This window comes from Choloepus didactylus, chromosome X, assembly GCF_015220235.1.
Source record: "Choloepus didactylus isolate mChoDid1 chromosome X, mChoDid1.pri, whole genome shotgun sequence".
In the NCBI taxonomy this organism is placed as follows: Eukaryota; Metazoa; Chordata; class Mammalia; order Pilosa; family Megalonychidae; genus Choloepus; species Choloepus didactylus.
Genome location: NC_051334.1, coordinates 4,261,801 through 4,275,753, shown reverse-complemented (window position 1 = coordinate 4,275,753; position 13,953 = coordinate 4,261,801). Strand labels below are relative to the sequence as shown.

Here is a 13,953-nt window from a genome sequence, read left to right as displayed (position 1 = left end):
AAGAGATTTGAATCCCTATTTTTCTTAGCTGTCTCCATGGGGAAATGTTAATGGGGTTGTCTTTCCCTACCATCTAGAATACATTCTATGTCAAGGTTCATTTTTTAAAAAAATATTTTTATAGCAGTTTTATATATAAATACATAATATATATATAGTCCACACCATACAAACCATCCGAAGTATACAATCACTGGCTCAACAGTATCATATCATAATTGCGCATACAACCCCATGATCAGTTTTAGAACATTGCCATTACTCCAGAAAATAAATAAAAGTTAGAATGAAAACCCAAATCCTCATATACCCTTATCCTTCCCTTTTATTGATATAGTACTTTGTTACTGTTGAGAGAGTATTAAAATATTGCTGTTAACTATGGTCCATAGTTTGCAATAATACATTTCCCTCCACATACCCTACTATTATTAACTCCTTTTAATAGTGTCATACATTTGTTCTAATTCATGAGAGCACTTTTTTTAATTTGTATCGTTAATCGCAGACATTGTCCTCCACAAGGTTTATTGTGTATACATACCCATGTTTTAACCTTCAACTTTCATTCTAGTGACATACATAATTCTAAATGTCTCCTTTCCAAATGAAATTGATAATTAGCTTTTACATTTCTGCAAAGTATTCTGTTGGAATTGTGATAGCTATTGTATTGAATCTGTAGGTCATTTTGGGTAAAATTTACATCTTAATGACATTTATCTTTCCAGTCCATGAACATGAAATGTCTTACTTTTTATTAAGGTGTTCTTTGGTTTCTTTTAGCAAGAAAACAGATAGTTTTTGGTGTGCAAGTCCCTTACATCCTTGGTTAAGTTTATTCCAATATATTGATTCTTTTAGTTATTTTAAATGTATTTTTTTTTTGTTTGTTTTTTTTTTGATTACCTCCTCAGATAGCTCATTACTAGTTTATAGAAACACCATTGATTTTCGCTTGTTGGTCTTGTATCCTGCCATTTTGCTGAACTTGTTTATTAGTTCAGGTAGCTTTGTTGTCATTTTTTTCAGGATTTTCTAAATATAGGAACATGTCATCTGCAAATAATGACTGTTTTACCTCTTCCTTTCCAATTTGGATGCCTCTTTATTTCTTTCTCTTGCCTAATTGCTCTAGCTAGAACTTTTAGCATGATGTTGAGTAGCAGTGGTGACGGGGCATTCTTGTCTTGTTCTGATCTTAGAGGGAAACCTTTCAGTTTCTCCGCATTGAGTATGATGTTAGTTGTGGTTTTTTCCTATATGCCCTTTATCATCTCGAGGACAATTCTTTCAATTCTCAATTTTTTGAAGTGCTTTTATCACAAAAGGATGCTGAATTTTATCTAACGCAGCATTCAAAATAACGCCTTAGATGCCATATCTTGATTGGAATTCACGTTTCAGTGGCTTGTTTTTTGTCTTCAGGTTTGTATATAATTTTGAATTGCAGCAACCTTTCTACCAGAATAACAATTAAGCATAACATTGACTCACTTCAGTTCTACAATTTCCAAGTGAAGTGTATATGATTCTCAACTGGTTCGATTTGTTGCAGGGGTGGGAGCTGCATATTTCATTATTGTATTTTTAAATTTTGATTTGAGGTACTTATTACAATTGATAATTACTTATTGTGATTTGTGAATAAATAATCTACTGTGTGTGTTTTTTTTTTTAATTTGACGTTTTTTAACTGCTTTTTTCTTTAAGGTATTTTCTACAAATATTTAATTCTTTTATCCTTGTGTGTGTGTTTTGTATTATACTTTTTCTAGATGTATAAGGATACACTAAGGATACACAGTCTGTTTTCCCTATCAAAAGAAGATAAAAGTAGTTCTCACAATGTTTAAATGTTCAATTTTTCCTTCCAACCCATCTCAATAAGTTTTTTTTACAGTCTTGATTGTATGGTTTATTTTTTAAACCTTTACATTGAGATAATTGTAGATAAACATGCCATTGTAAGAAATAATATAATAAAAATCCCTTTTGACTGTCAAATAGTTTCCTTTAGTGTTAACGTCTTGCATAACTACAATACAATATCAGAACCAGAAAATTGACAATGATACAGTCCAAAACTTTTTGCATTTTTGTTACACTATTGTTTGCATTGTGCTTTGCACATTATAAACTCTCCAGTAAGTATTTGTTGATTGAATTATGGAATTTATTATTTAAGGACAGTATTCATGTATTTAGTAATTTGCTCATTTCTGAATATGTTTGAAGCCTTAAAATGTTTTTTAAATTCGGTAAATATCGTCTACCGTAATTATTTAGTATGTGCATGTCAGACTTGTATATACATAATATATTGTGTTCATGCCAGTGTTGCTGTTTCTAATCATTGTTTGTTTATATATCAGGTACCAAAGATCAACTTTTTCTTGTTATTTGAAGGTTCTAGTTGACTTATAGGTAATATAGTTAGTGATTCCATACTGACTCTACATTGAAATGTAGTGCTTAAACCTCAATGAAGATTTTCTTTAACGAAGAAAAATATATATATATATGTGCGTATATGAGTGTCTATATATACACACTCATATATATATATATACAAATGCATATATATAATCACATGCTCAATTTGTCATTTGGAACATTAAGTATCAGGATATCTTGCTGACTTTTTTTGTTGATTTTTGAATAGCTTGCTCTTGGGTTGCATACTGATATCCTAAATTGATTATTTTTATTGCTGAAAATTAGTGGAGGCTTTGATAATTGAATATACTTGGTGGGAATATTTTGCAGAATAGTCCAAAGAAACATTCTTTGGTTTTTTATTAAAAACAAAACAACAAAAAACAAAACCCCACATACTTTAGTATCTGTTATCTTCTGTTAAGTAATTTATGTTAACTGTCAGGTTTATGTTGATAAACCATAGATGCTAAATGTCAGTGTTTTAGTTATCAAGTTCTTGAAAAATCAAGGTTCTGTATCTGTATAGTCTAAATGTATCATCTGTTCATCCACCCTTTATTGACAGAGTAGGCTTACATGATAAGATTAGAAGTAAATGCTCTAATGTATCTTATGTAATTCTACAATTTTTACAGGTAAAATTTTAAGTACATTTTATTTTTTATTTTTTTTTTAATCTTCATTTTATTGAGATATATTCATATACCACGCAGTCATACAAAACAAATCGTACTTTCGATTGTTCACAGTACCATTACATAGTTGTACATTCATCACCCAAATCAATCCCTGACACCTTCATTAGCACACACACAAGAATAACAAGATTAATAATTAGAGTGAAAAAGAGCAATTGAAGTAAAAAAGAACACTGGGTACCTTTGTCTGTTTGTTTCCTTCCCCTATTTTTCTACTCATCCATCCATAAACTAGACAAAGTGGAGTGTGGTCCTTATGGCTTTCCCAATCCCCTTGTCACCCCTCATAAGCTACATTTTTATACAACTGTCTTCGAGATTCATGGGTTCTGGGTTGTAGTTTGATAGTTTCAGGTATCCACCACCAGCTACCCCAATTCTTTAGAACCTAAAAAGGGTTGTCTAAAGTGTGCGTAAGAGTGCCCACCAGAGTGACCTCTCGGCTCCTTTTGGATTCTCTCTGCCACTGAAGCTTATTTCATTTCCTTTCACATCCCCCTTTTGGTCAAGAAGATGTTCTCCGTCCCATGATGCCGGGTCTACATTCCTCCCCGGGAGTCATATTCCACGTTGCCAGGGAGATTCACTCCCCTGGGTGTCTGATCCCACGTAGGGGGGAGGGCAGTGATTTCACCTTTCAAGTTGGCTTAGGTAGAGAGAGAGGGCCACATCTGAGCAAGTACATTTTAAAGTGGCAACTATTCCATAGACGAAGTTGAACATAAGCTTCTTGAATGTTGTACCATGTTGAAGAATAGCAATTATTAAAGAACCAATAAAAGCAACATCTTATCCCTCATAATAATTCTCATAGAGTTTTTATTTGTTTTGGATGTTTGTGTTTCATTTTAAGATAAGCTATGGTATTCTAAAGTAAATACCTTCAGATTTTGAAGTCATGAATAGAAACACATTCCATTGAAATAAGTCTGTAACTTAATATTTTTGTTTACTTCAAGACTCAGATATCCCAAATTAATTCCAAGTAATAAAAATACACATACAATAACTGATAAAGTTAATTCTTTCTGATCTTCTCCATTCTTAACCATTTTATGAAAATAACTTCACAACATTGAATTTGTCGGCATTGTTTTCAACAGTAATTAACTTTATTTGGCTGGCTAGTACCTTTTAATTTAATGAAAGTGCCATGTTAGACCGTAAACACTTAAACTGTATATTAAAAATAATTTTATGTAACTTTAAATTTAGTGCAGTAATATTTTCACTTTCCTCTTGCAGCATCTTCAGTTAGCTTTGGTTGACTGTAATCCCTGCACTTTGTCTAGTGCTGAAAGTAAGTATTGAATACCATAGTTTTGCTGATAAGGATAATGTACATAGACCATTTTAAGTCATTATTGTGTATGCACTATGAGTCAGTTATTTCCTAGTTTTTTTTAGTTACTGAGAGAGAGCAAATGTCTGATTAAGAGATTTTACATTATAGTATAGTTGATTTGGGTAGTTTATTTTAAAACAATTAACATGATTATGGAATTAATTGATGTTCCACAGAGCACTAACAAATAATGAGTGCCTATTTCATGCTAGATATAATTCTAGGCGTTACTCTGTTATCACCAATCAATTTAAATGCAAGATTATTCCTCCATCTTCTTTCTTTTTTTCTTTATCAAAAAATTAAAAAAATTCAAACAAAACATAACATAGGAATAAGAAAAACACATAACCTAAAATAACAGCATTGCTTCCTTCATGTCCTTACCCTGCCCCAAGAAAATTAACAAACCGTAACAAAACAAAAGAATAAGGAAAACTAATAACTTAAAATACCTACATTGTTTCCAAAATGTTCCTGCCATACCCAAGAAAATTTGCATACCATAATCATTCCTGAGCATTCCCATAATATTAATCTCCGTAGTTTATTTGTTCTTATTAGATTATCATTCACCTTTCACTACTTGCTGTCTATCTCTAGTTTCCCTACATTGTTTCATATCTTTAGTGATACTCATTTTTCCACTACCTTTACTCTTCTTTGAAACTCTTTCATGTACTTGTTGTATTACAAATAAGTATATGAAGTAAAGTTAGAAAAAAGAAAAAAATTATTTTATATCAAAATTACATACTGCGCAGTTTTAAAAATTCACCTTTAACAAAAAACAAAAAACAAAACCCCACATACTTTAGTATCTGTTATCTTCTGTTAAGTAATTTATGTTAACTGTCAGGTTTATGTTGATAAACCATAGATGCCAAATGTCAGTGTTTTAGTAATCAAGTTCACCTTTAAGATAGGTGAATTACATTTAATGTTTATTAAAGAAACATGATTTGAAACTTAATTATATGATTGGGTCTTGGGGTTTACATTATTTATTTTAGTATTCTTTACATAATGTATTGATAAAAAGTTTTAAGACCTTACATAGCAGTATTTGTCAAAATTTCAACCTCTAACTGAGGACTGACATGTTGAGTTCTTTCTTATTTTCACTTGTTTACTTAAGCTCTTGTTTAAAAGTATATTAAGAATAAAATGTGGAGATTCCACAAAATGAAGAAGATTTCACTCTTATCGGATGCTGAAACACGGATACAAAATCTGAGACTTAAATCTGAAAATGTTAAGAGTGATAACATTGTAGGTAGCAGCCATTTTTCCTTCCTTATTATGTTCATTCAATGGGTAAGAACATTGGGGAGATGAGTTATAGATTTTCTATGTCTTCTCCCTTTTCCTAACTTAGAACCTAGTTTCCCTCCAGAATTAGTGAGATGAAATTTCTATTAATTTAATTTGAGTCAGCAAGAAGAGCTGTGTTGGGAAATAAGATCAAGAAGGAGGAAAAGTCCTAAACCTATATGGGTAAATGGGTTATTCAATCATAAGACTTTTTTTCTTTTTTTGAATTCTGTGATATATAAAATATATATTAAATGTTCCTTTTCTATAAAAGAAGTTTTTATTTCACCTTTTATCTGATTTGTTAACTTATGTTTAACTCTTTATGTAGAGTAGTGACTTTGTTCCAGAGTATTGTTTGATCTGTGGTAGCAACTTAAGGATTTTTTAGTACAATGATTTGTGTTCCAGGTATAGAGAACTTACTATTACAAAGGCAGCTTTCCAGACTTTTCCCAAGGCTCACTAGATTAGAATCTTTAATATCTAAACTAAGAAATTGGTAATTTTAATAAGCAACTCAACTGAATCTTTTAATTATGATTTTCAGTGAGAAAGAATGAGAGAGAAGAAAAGGGTGGAAGGGGGGAGTGAAAAAGAAAGAAAAGGAGAAATAATGCATACTTCAGTGGGAACTTGAGTGCTATGTCATGTTCCTTTAAAAAAAAAACAACCAATATTCATAAATACTTTGCTTGTAATTTTGACATTTTCTCGTAAAGCTAAAAAAGATTTGTCACTAGATATAAAAATCATAAAATTCAAATAACTAGAATTTTTGTGATTTGCCATTGTGATTCTTTACTTGTGTTGATTCTTGCTATTTTTGTTTTTTTCCCCCTCCTTATTCTTGCTGTTTTTGTTGAACCTTTCATCCTTTTGTGATGGGGAATTGTTATTAGTTAAGGAAGCAAAATATTCTGCCTTTATTTGATTTTCTAGGAAACTTGTCTTATAATCTTGCTTTTTTAGGTGATTTATGTCTTCTTTTTCCTTCTTTAAATAAAACTCATCTTGATCGGAAAGAGAAATGGGACAACTTATTTTCTGGGTTGTAACTAGCAGTGTTGTCCTGTTTTAAGACTTTTTTAGAAATGTTGTTTGTAATAGGATCAAGATAAATAAAAAAATTGTCTACTTTTAAAAAATATATTTTTATTAAATAGTGTCTTAGATTGCCTGAGTTGCTATTTCAAATACCGCAGAATAGTTGTGGCTTAAACATTAGGAATGTACTGAGCTTATGGTTTTAAGAGTAGAAGAAGTTCAAAACCAAGGCATCGGCAAGGCTTCAGCACCAAAGTCTATGGCTTTTCAGGGCTGCTTGTCCTGTCCCTCCCTCCTGACACATGACAAAGTCCTCTCCTTTCTGATCTCCCATAATCTCCAGGTTCTCTTTATGAAGCATCCAGTAATTTGGATTAGGGTTTACCTTGCTTCATTTGTTCACATCTTAACTAGAATATCTTCAGAAGGTTCTCATTATAATGGATTCACACCCACAGGGACTCAGATTAAGATAAAGAATATGTGTTTGTTTGAGTATATAATTCAGCCTATGATAAATAACTTTAGTTTCTTAAAATATGGAACTCAGTTTTTAATTACATGTGTTAGGGTGTATAAATTTTAGAAGTCGTGTTTGCGTAATGTTGCCAGTTTGAATTTTGTATCAAATGCAATTCATACTTTTTTGCTATAGATTTTTAAAATTATTAGAATTATAAATAAATGGATCAAAATTTTGTTCAATGACTTACAATGATGAAATGTTTTATTATTTAATAGATTTATTTGCTTTTTCTAGTTGATTAAAAAAAGTATGCTTATAAATCAAACCTGTAATCTGTAATTTAGTGAGAGTTTGCTCATGCTTTTATATTTTTTATTATTCCTATTTGTATTATATTTAATCTTTGCAGTTCAATTTCATATTGCCCACCTGTATGAAACCCAGGTAAGTAAGTATTTTAAATTACCTTTCTTATAGAAGGACACACAAACAACAAAATGCTCATGCATGCTGTAAGAGAAAAAAATATATCAGACAATATTTGTTTCTAGCCTTGAATCTCCTGCATGCTAAATACCTATGCTTAAGAAGTTTTCTACTATCCTGAAATATAATATTCAGTGTTCTTTACAGAATATGGATGGTTGTATTAAGGCACTGTCTTGGAATAGTTTGCTGTTTTTCTTCTAAGATTGAAATGTCTCTTATGCACTACATCCTTTCAAGGGCATGTTAGACTCATCCTTTGTTATTATTATCATTACTTTCAGGGTTGTTTCACACTATTATTTTAATTTAATCTTGGAATATTTCTTTTTTGTTTGTTTTTTTCCTTTTGTTGGGCAGGTTTTGCCTGGTTGTATGAATAAAAACTATAGTAACATTCAAATTTACTTTAGTCTGTGGTAGGAAGTCAGTATGACACTAAAAAACTTCTGTGTGTATACACTTGTGAGGTCTAACCTGATGTTATAGTTCAGGTATGAAATAATAGAGGCACTTGATGCATGCAGGGGTATACCTAAAAGATAAAAGATCCCAGTAACCAGTATCTCCTGTTACTCATTTTATAATGGGATGTGTTAATATAATTTGAGATCATTTAAGGAGCTGATTCTCAAATCCAGTTATTCAAGAGCTGTCAGGAGAGCTTTAAAAGCTTCCCTTCAGATTCTTGGATCTCTCCTGTTCCTCTTCCCCACTCCACAATGTACATACGCACACATAGCATCGAAATACCCTCAAATATTCTAATTGAGGGATTTTTCTTACCTTAGAAGTTGTATTTTGAGAAATGGCAATCTTGTTACGTGCTGTCATGGATAAAAATGCTTATCTACCAGTCGTAATCTTTAGTATTTTTGGTATTTTCTTAATCCCCTGATGTTGGGAAAGTAATATCAAATACATGGGGCTGTATTTTGACTATTTGTGTACTTTAGGATACTAAAATTATATTTATTTCATGATAGAATAATGTTCTCAAACATTAGTAATCATTGATGTTCTAGAATTTTGCCATTTGAAATTTTAACAAGTACAGTATATCCATTATTCACCCGTGAAAGTAGATACTTGCGACAATAGAATTGGGGTATGAAATCTTGATTGAGTACATTTCTTCTCAGAAAGGGAAAGGTGGGTAGTATACTTTTTTACTTTAACCCATTAAATATCTTTTTCTTGTGAACCCAAGAAAATTCTATTAACTTAAAAATCCTTTTACATAAATTTGTTAACATGAAGGAAGAATAAAAACTAATTTTCTTTAGGTAAATATGCAGATCTTCTTTATTTTCTTAATTTTTCATCTTGTTATAAATATAGGATCCTCTGATATTCTTACAGGGGTTCCTTCTCATCTCATTCTCCTAAGTTTGTTAAATGTTCTCTTTTCAAGTCTTTCTGTTCCTCCCACTAAATCCAGCATTTTAGCTGGATTTAGTAGGAGGAACAGAGAGAAGTCTATCTGTTATGCAACAGCTTGTCTGGAGCACAGAAGTTACATTGATCTTTCAAATTATAACTCAAACTCACATTCTTGAAACAAAACTTTATTGAGATCTATTATCCTTGTTTATACATTACTAGATTTAGCAGGCTAGTATTTTATGTAAAATTTCTGTGTATGGGTTCATGAAACAGATTGGTTTTGTTTTTCATTCTTCTTTATAATGTTGTCACAGTCCAAGGGACTTTTGCATCCGAAGGACAAAGAAAGCACCGGATACCTTCTGAGGCATAAGCTTTTATTTAGGGCTTACCTGCAGAGTGGGAAGTCACCTGCTCTGAATGGCAGCCATTTCAGAGCCAACGTGACGATACACCTCAAAAGCAGGGGGTGCTAGGGAGTGGTTTATAAGGGTTAGGACAAAGATGGCTCTCTGAATTTTGTGTGTGTGTCGTGACTTAGGTACAACCTAAAGTATCCATTTTATCCCTTTTTAAATGTACAATTCATTGGTTTACTTTACATTGATAAAAGTCTTCCCCCATTAACCCTCATCTGTTGCCTTACTTTTCCATCACTGAAAGACAACTCTGACCCAACTGAACATTAACTCCTCGTTCCCATTTTCCACCCAGCCACTGGTAACTTGTATTTTAATTTCTGACTTTATGAATTTGCATACTCTTCTTATTTCTTACATATGAGATCATCCAATATTTTTCCTCATATATCTCATTTATTTCATTCAATATGATGTCTTCAAGATTCATCCATGTTGTAACACGTTTTCAGAAGGTCATTCCTTTTTGTGCCTGAATAATATTCCACTGTATATTTTACCACATTTTGTTTATACATTCATTCAGCTGTTGATATGCACTTGGGTTGCTTCACCTTTTGGCAATTTTGAATAGTGCTGCTATGAACATTGATATGCAAATATGCGTTTGAGTCCCTGCTTTTGGTTCTTTTCTTTATATACCTAACAGAGTGGTTGCCAGGTGTATGCTAATTCTATACTTAGTTTTCTGAAGAATTGCCAAACTACTTTCCACAATCATGTACCATTTGACATTTGCACCAACAATGTACGAAATTTTTTTTTTTAATAGTAGAGATTCTGATGGGTTTGGGATGAAATTTCATTGAGGTTTTGATTTGCATTTTTATGATGACTAATGATGTTGAGCATCTGTTCGTGTGCTTTTTGACCATTTGTATACTTCTTGGGAGAAAGGTCTTTTCAAGATTTTATAATTGTTTTTAACTGAGTTGTCTTTTTGTTGTTGAGTTATATGAGTTCTTTATATACACTGGATAGTAAGCTCTTACCAGATGGTTTCCAAATACTTTGTCCCATTCTGTTTTTTTTTTTCCTTTTATGCTCAAAAGTTTACTTTTTATGAAGTCCCATTTCTCTTTTTTATCTTTAGTTGTTTATCCTTCTGGTATAAAGAAACCACTGCCTAATACAAGGTCCAGATGATATTTCCATAGTTTTCTTCTGGGAGTATAATAAATTGAGTTCTTAAGTTTAGATTTTTGTTTACTTTTGATTTAAATTTTGTTTGTGGGGGTTCCTTTGTAGATAGCTACCAGTTTTCCCAGAACCATTTATTGAATAGACTGTCATTTCCCCATTGAGTGCATTTGTCCAAAATCAGTTGGTCATAGGTATGAGAGTTTAATTCTCCAATTTCAGTTTGATTCCATTGATAATTATGTCTGTCCTTGTGTTTGTGTCATACTTTTTTCATTAATGTAGCTTTGTGATAAGCTTTTTTCTTGCACATTTATTGAGATATAGTTGTATAACAGTCATCCAAATTATACAGTAAATTGTTCACAGTGTCATCATATAGTTGTGTGTTGATCACCACAATCAGTTTTTTGAACATTTCCATTACTCAAGAAATGCAAATAAGAATAAAAATAAAAATAAAATTATAAAAGAACACCCAAAACAATACATCCCCTCACCCCTATTACTCTTTTGTTTTTTTTGTCCCTGTTTTCCTACTCATCTGTCCATACACTGGATAAAGGTAGTATGAGCCACAAGGTTTTCACAATCAATAGTAACACTGTGTAAAGTTATATAGTTATACAGCTGTTTTCAGGAACTTCATGATAAGTTCTTAAATCATGAAACATGAGTCCTGCAACTTTGTTTTTCATTATCAAGATTGTTTTGGCTGTTTGTGTCTCTTTACCCTTCCAAATGAATTTGCTCATTGGCTTTTACATTTCAGGGAAGCATTCTGTTGGCATTTTGATTGAAACTGCATTGAAATGCAATGTATATCACTTAGAGTAGTATTGGCATCTTTATATATAGTCTTCAAATTTTCCAGTGATTGAATCTACAATGTCATTCCATTTATTTAAGTCTTAAAATTCTTTCAGGGGGATTTCCTAGTTTTCTGCAAACAAATCCTGTACAATTTGGTTAAATTTATTCTTAGATATTTGATTTTTTGGTTGCTTTTGTAGGTGGAATTTTTTTCTTGAATTCTTCTCTGTATTGTTCACTGCTTGTTTCTAGAAGGCCCTGCTTTTTGTGTATTGATCTTGTACCATGCCAGATTAGTTTTTCAGTTATTGCCTTTTAAAAATTTGTTTGTTTATTTATTTATTGCCTTATTAAATTTTAACCTTTCTGATAGGTTTTTATAGCTTCCAGTTATGTGCTGAAATTACTCTTTTATTTTCTTGAACGTGTTAACATAATTAGTTGAAAGTCAGTGATTGATAACTTCAGTTTCTGAGTATCCATTGTCATTTTGCACCTTAATTTGCTCCTAATTTTTGTTAATTTGCATGCCTGGTAATTCTTTTCTGAAGGCTAGGCATCCTATAAGAAAACTACTTTAGATCACTTGAGGCTCTGGGGTTACTTCAGAGAAATTTTACTTTCTTTCCCCTCTGGCAAATGCTTAGGCTACACACAGATTACAATCAAAATTCAATAAGTATTAAATTTGCTTATAATGGAATGGTGTAATACTATTTCACCATTTTTACAGGGTGTAGTCCTTAGAATATGTGTTATTCCTCTTTGAAGATTTTACTTGCATACCTGGCATGTTTTTTAAAAGGGCTTGACTTCATTAGAGTGTTTGAACTTTAAATTTTGCACTCCCCTGTGCTTTGTTATGCTCCTCTCTTTTGGCTTCTGTTTTCTCCTTGTTGAATTGTTAGCTCTCTCTGCATTAGGAATTTTGGAGAACATTTAATTAAATTCATAGATTTAGTTAAGATTTTTACCTCACAGATGTTAGGAACTTACTAATGATAAAAAAAAATTGCTTCATCCCTAGTTTATGGTCTTAATATTTTTTAATTCATTGAGCCGATGTAATTGTCACTCTGAGACAAATGTACCTATTAGTGTTGTGAGTGATTTGGAAACACTGATAAAGAAGACAAATGCTTACTGTTAACCCACTTATTTTCTCACAAGGAAAAAGTACTCATACTATGTGATAGGTGTTATGCACAAAGTAAAATACATCAGTGAGATCAAGAACTCTGCTTGAAATAATGATAACGTGTCTGATATTAAGGGACAAAGTTGAATAAAAATATGGTATTTTTTATGCTTTCCAGGATCAGTCACCTGTTGAAGAAAATGAGGAATATGTTTACTTCTCTATACTTTTGTGGAAAGATCTCCATAAAAATATCGCATATTGTGGAGGTGGAAAATGCATGCGTCTGCGCACACACACACACACAAGTAACGCACAGTATATAGTGTTCTGTCATTTAGTTTGGATATATTTGATCTTAACACTGAAAACAGTCAAAGAATGAAAAGCAATAACGAGCTAAAACCAAAGACCTAACTGAACGACTGAAGAAGCTAGAGAGTGATCAGCAAACTAACCCTAAAGCAAGTAGACAAAAAGAAATAACAAAGATTAAAGCAGAAATAAATGAGCTGGAGAACAACAACAACAAAGTTAGATCTTTGAGATCAGTAAGATTGACAGACTCCTAGCTAGACTGATAAAGTAAAAAAGAGAGAAGACCTAAATAAACAGAATTAGAAATGAGAAAAGGATAATTACTACAGATCCTCAATAAATTTAAAAAATCAAAAGAGGATACTATGAGAAAATGTATGCCAATAAGCTAGACAATTTAGAGGAAATGGACAGCTTCCTGGAAACACATGAACATCCTAGAATGACCCAAGAAGAAAGAGAAGACCTCAACAAATCAATCACAGGCACAGAGATCCAATCAGTCATCAAATATCTACCTACAAATAAAAGCCCAGGGCCAGATTGCTTCACAGGAATTTTACCAAACTTTCCAAAAAGAATTTACACCATTCCTACTCAAAGTCTTTCAAAAAATTGGAGAAGAAGGAACACTGCCTAACTCTTTTTATGAAGCTAATATCATTCTGATACCAAAACAAGATAAAGACACCACAAAAAAGGAAAACTATAGTTCAATCTTCCTAATTAATACAGATGCAAAAGTCTTAAACAAAAGGCTTGCCGATTGAATCCAAAGGCACTTTAAAAGTATTATACACCATGACCAAGTGGGGTTCATTTCTGAGGGTGGTTCAACATAAAATTAATTAATGTAATTCAACATATTAACAAAATGAAAGGGAAAAATCAAATGATAATCTCGCTAGACACTGTAAAAGCATTTGACAATTTAACATCTC

General features: G+C 31.8%; 1 protein-coding gene across 9 annotated transcripts in view; it reads left to right on the top strand.

Annotated features, from left to right (window-relative positions):
* LOC119522025 (lysine-specific demethylase 6A-like) overlaps positions 1-13,953 on the top strand; it is a 355,987-nt gene that overhangs the window by 211,033 nt on the left and 131,001 nt on the right. For all 9 annotated transcript variants that reach the window (XM_037820746.1, XM_037820751.1, XM_037820749.1 and 6 more), the window contains exons 7-8: positions 4,386-4,440; positions 7,722-7,756. In XM_037820746.1, the coding sequence (XP_037676674.1) occupies positions 4,386-4,440; positions 7,722-7,756 (90 nt within the window). The remainder of the gene's footprint in view (positions 1-4,385; positions 4,441-7,721; positions 7,757-13,953) is intronic.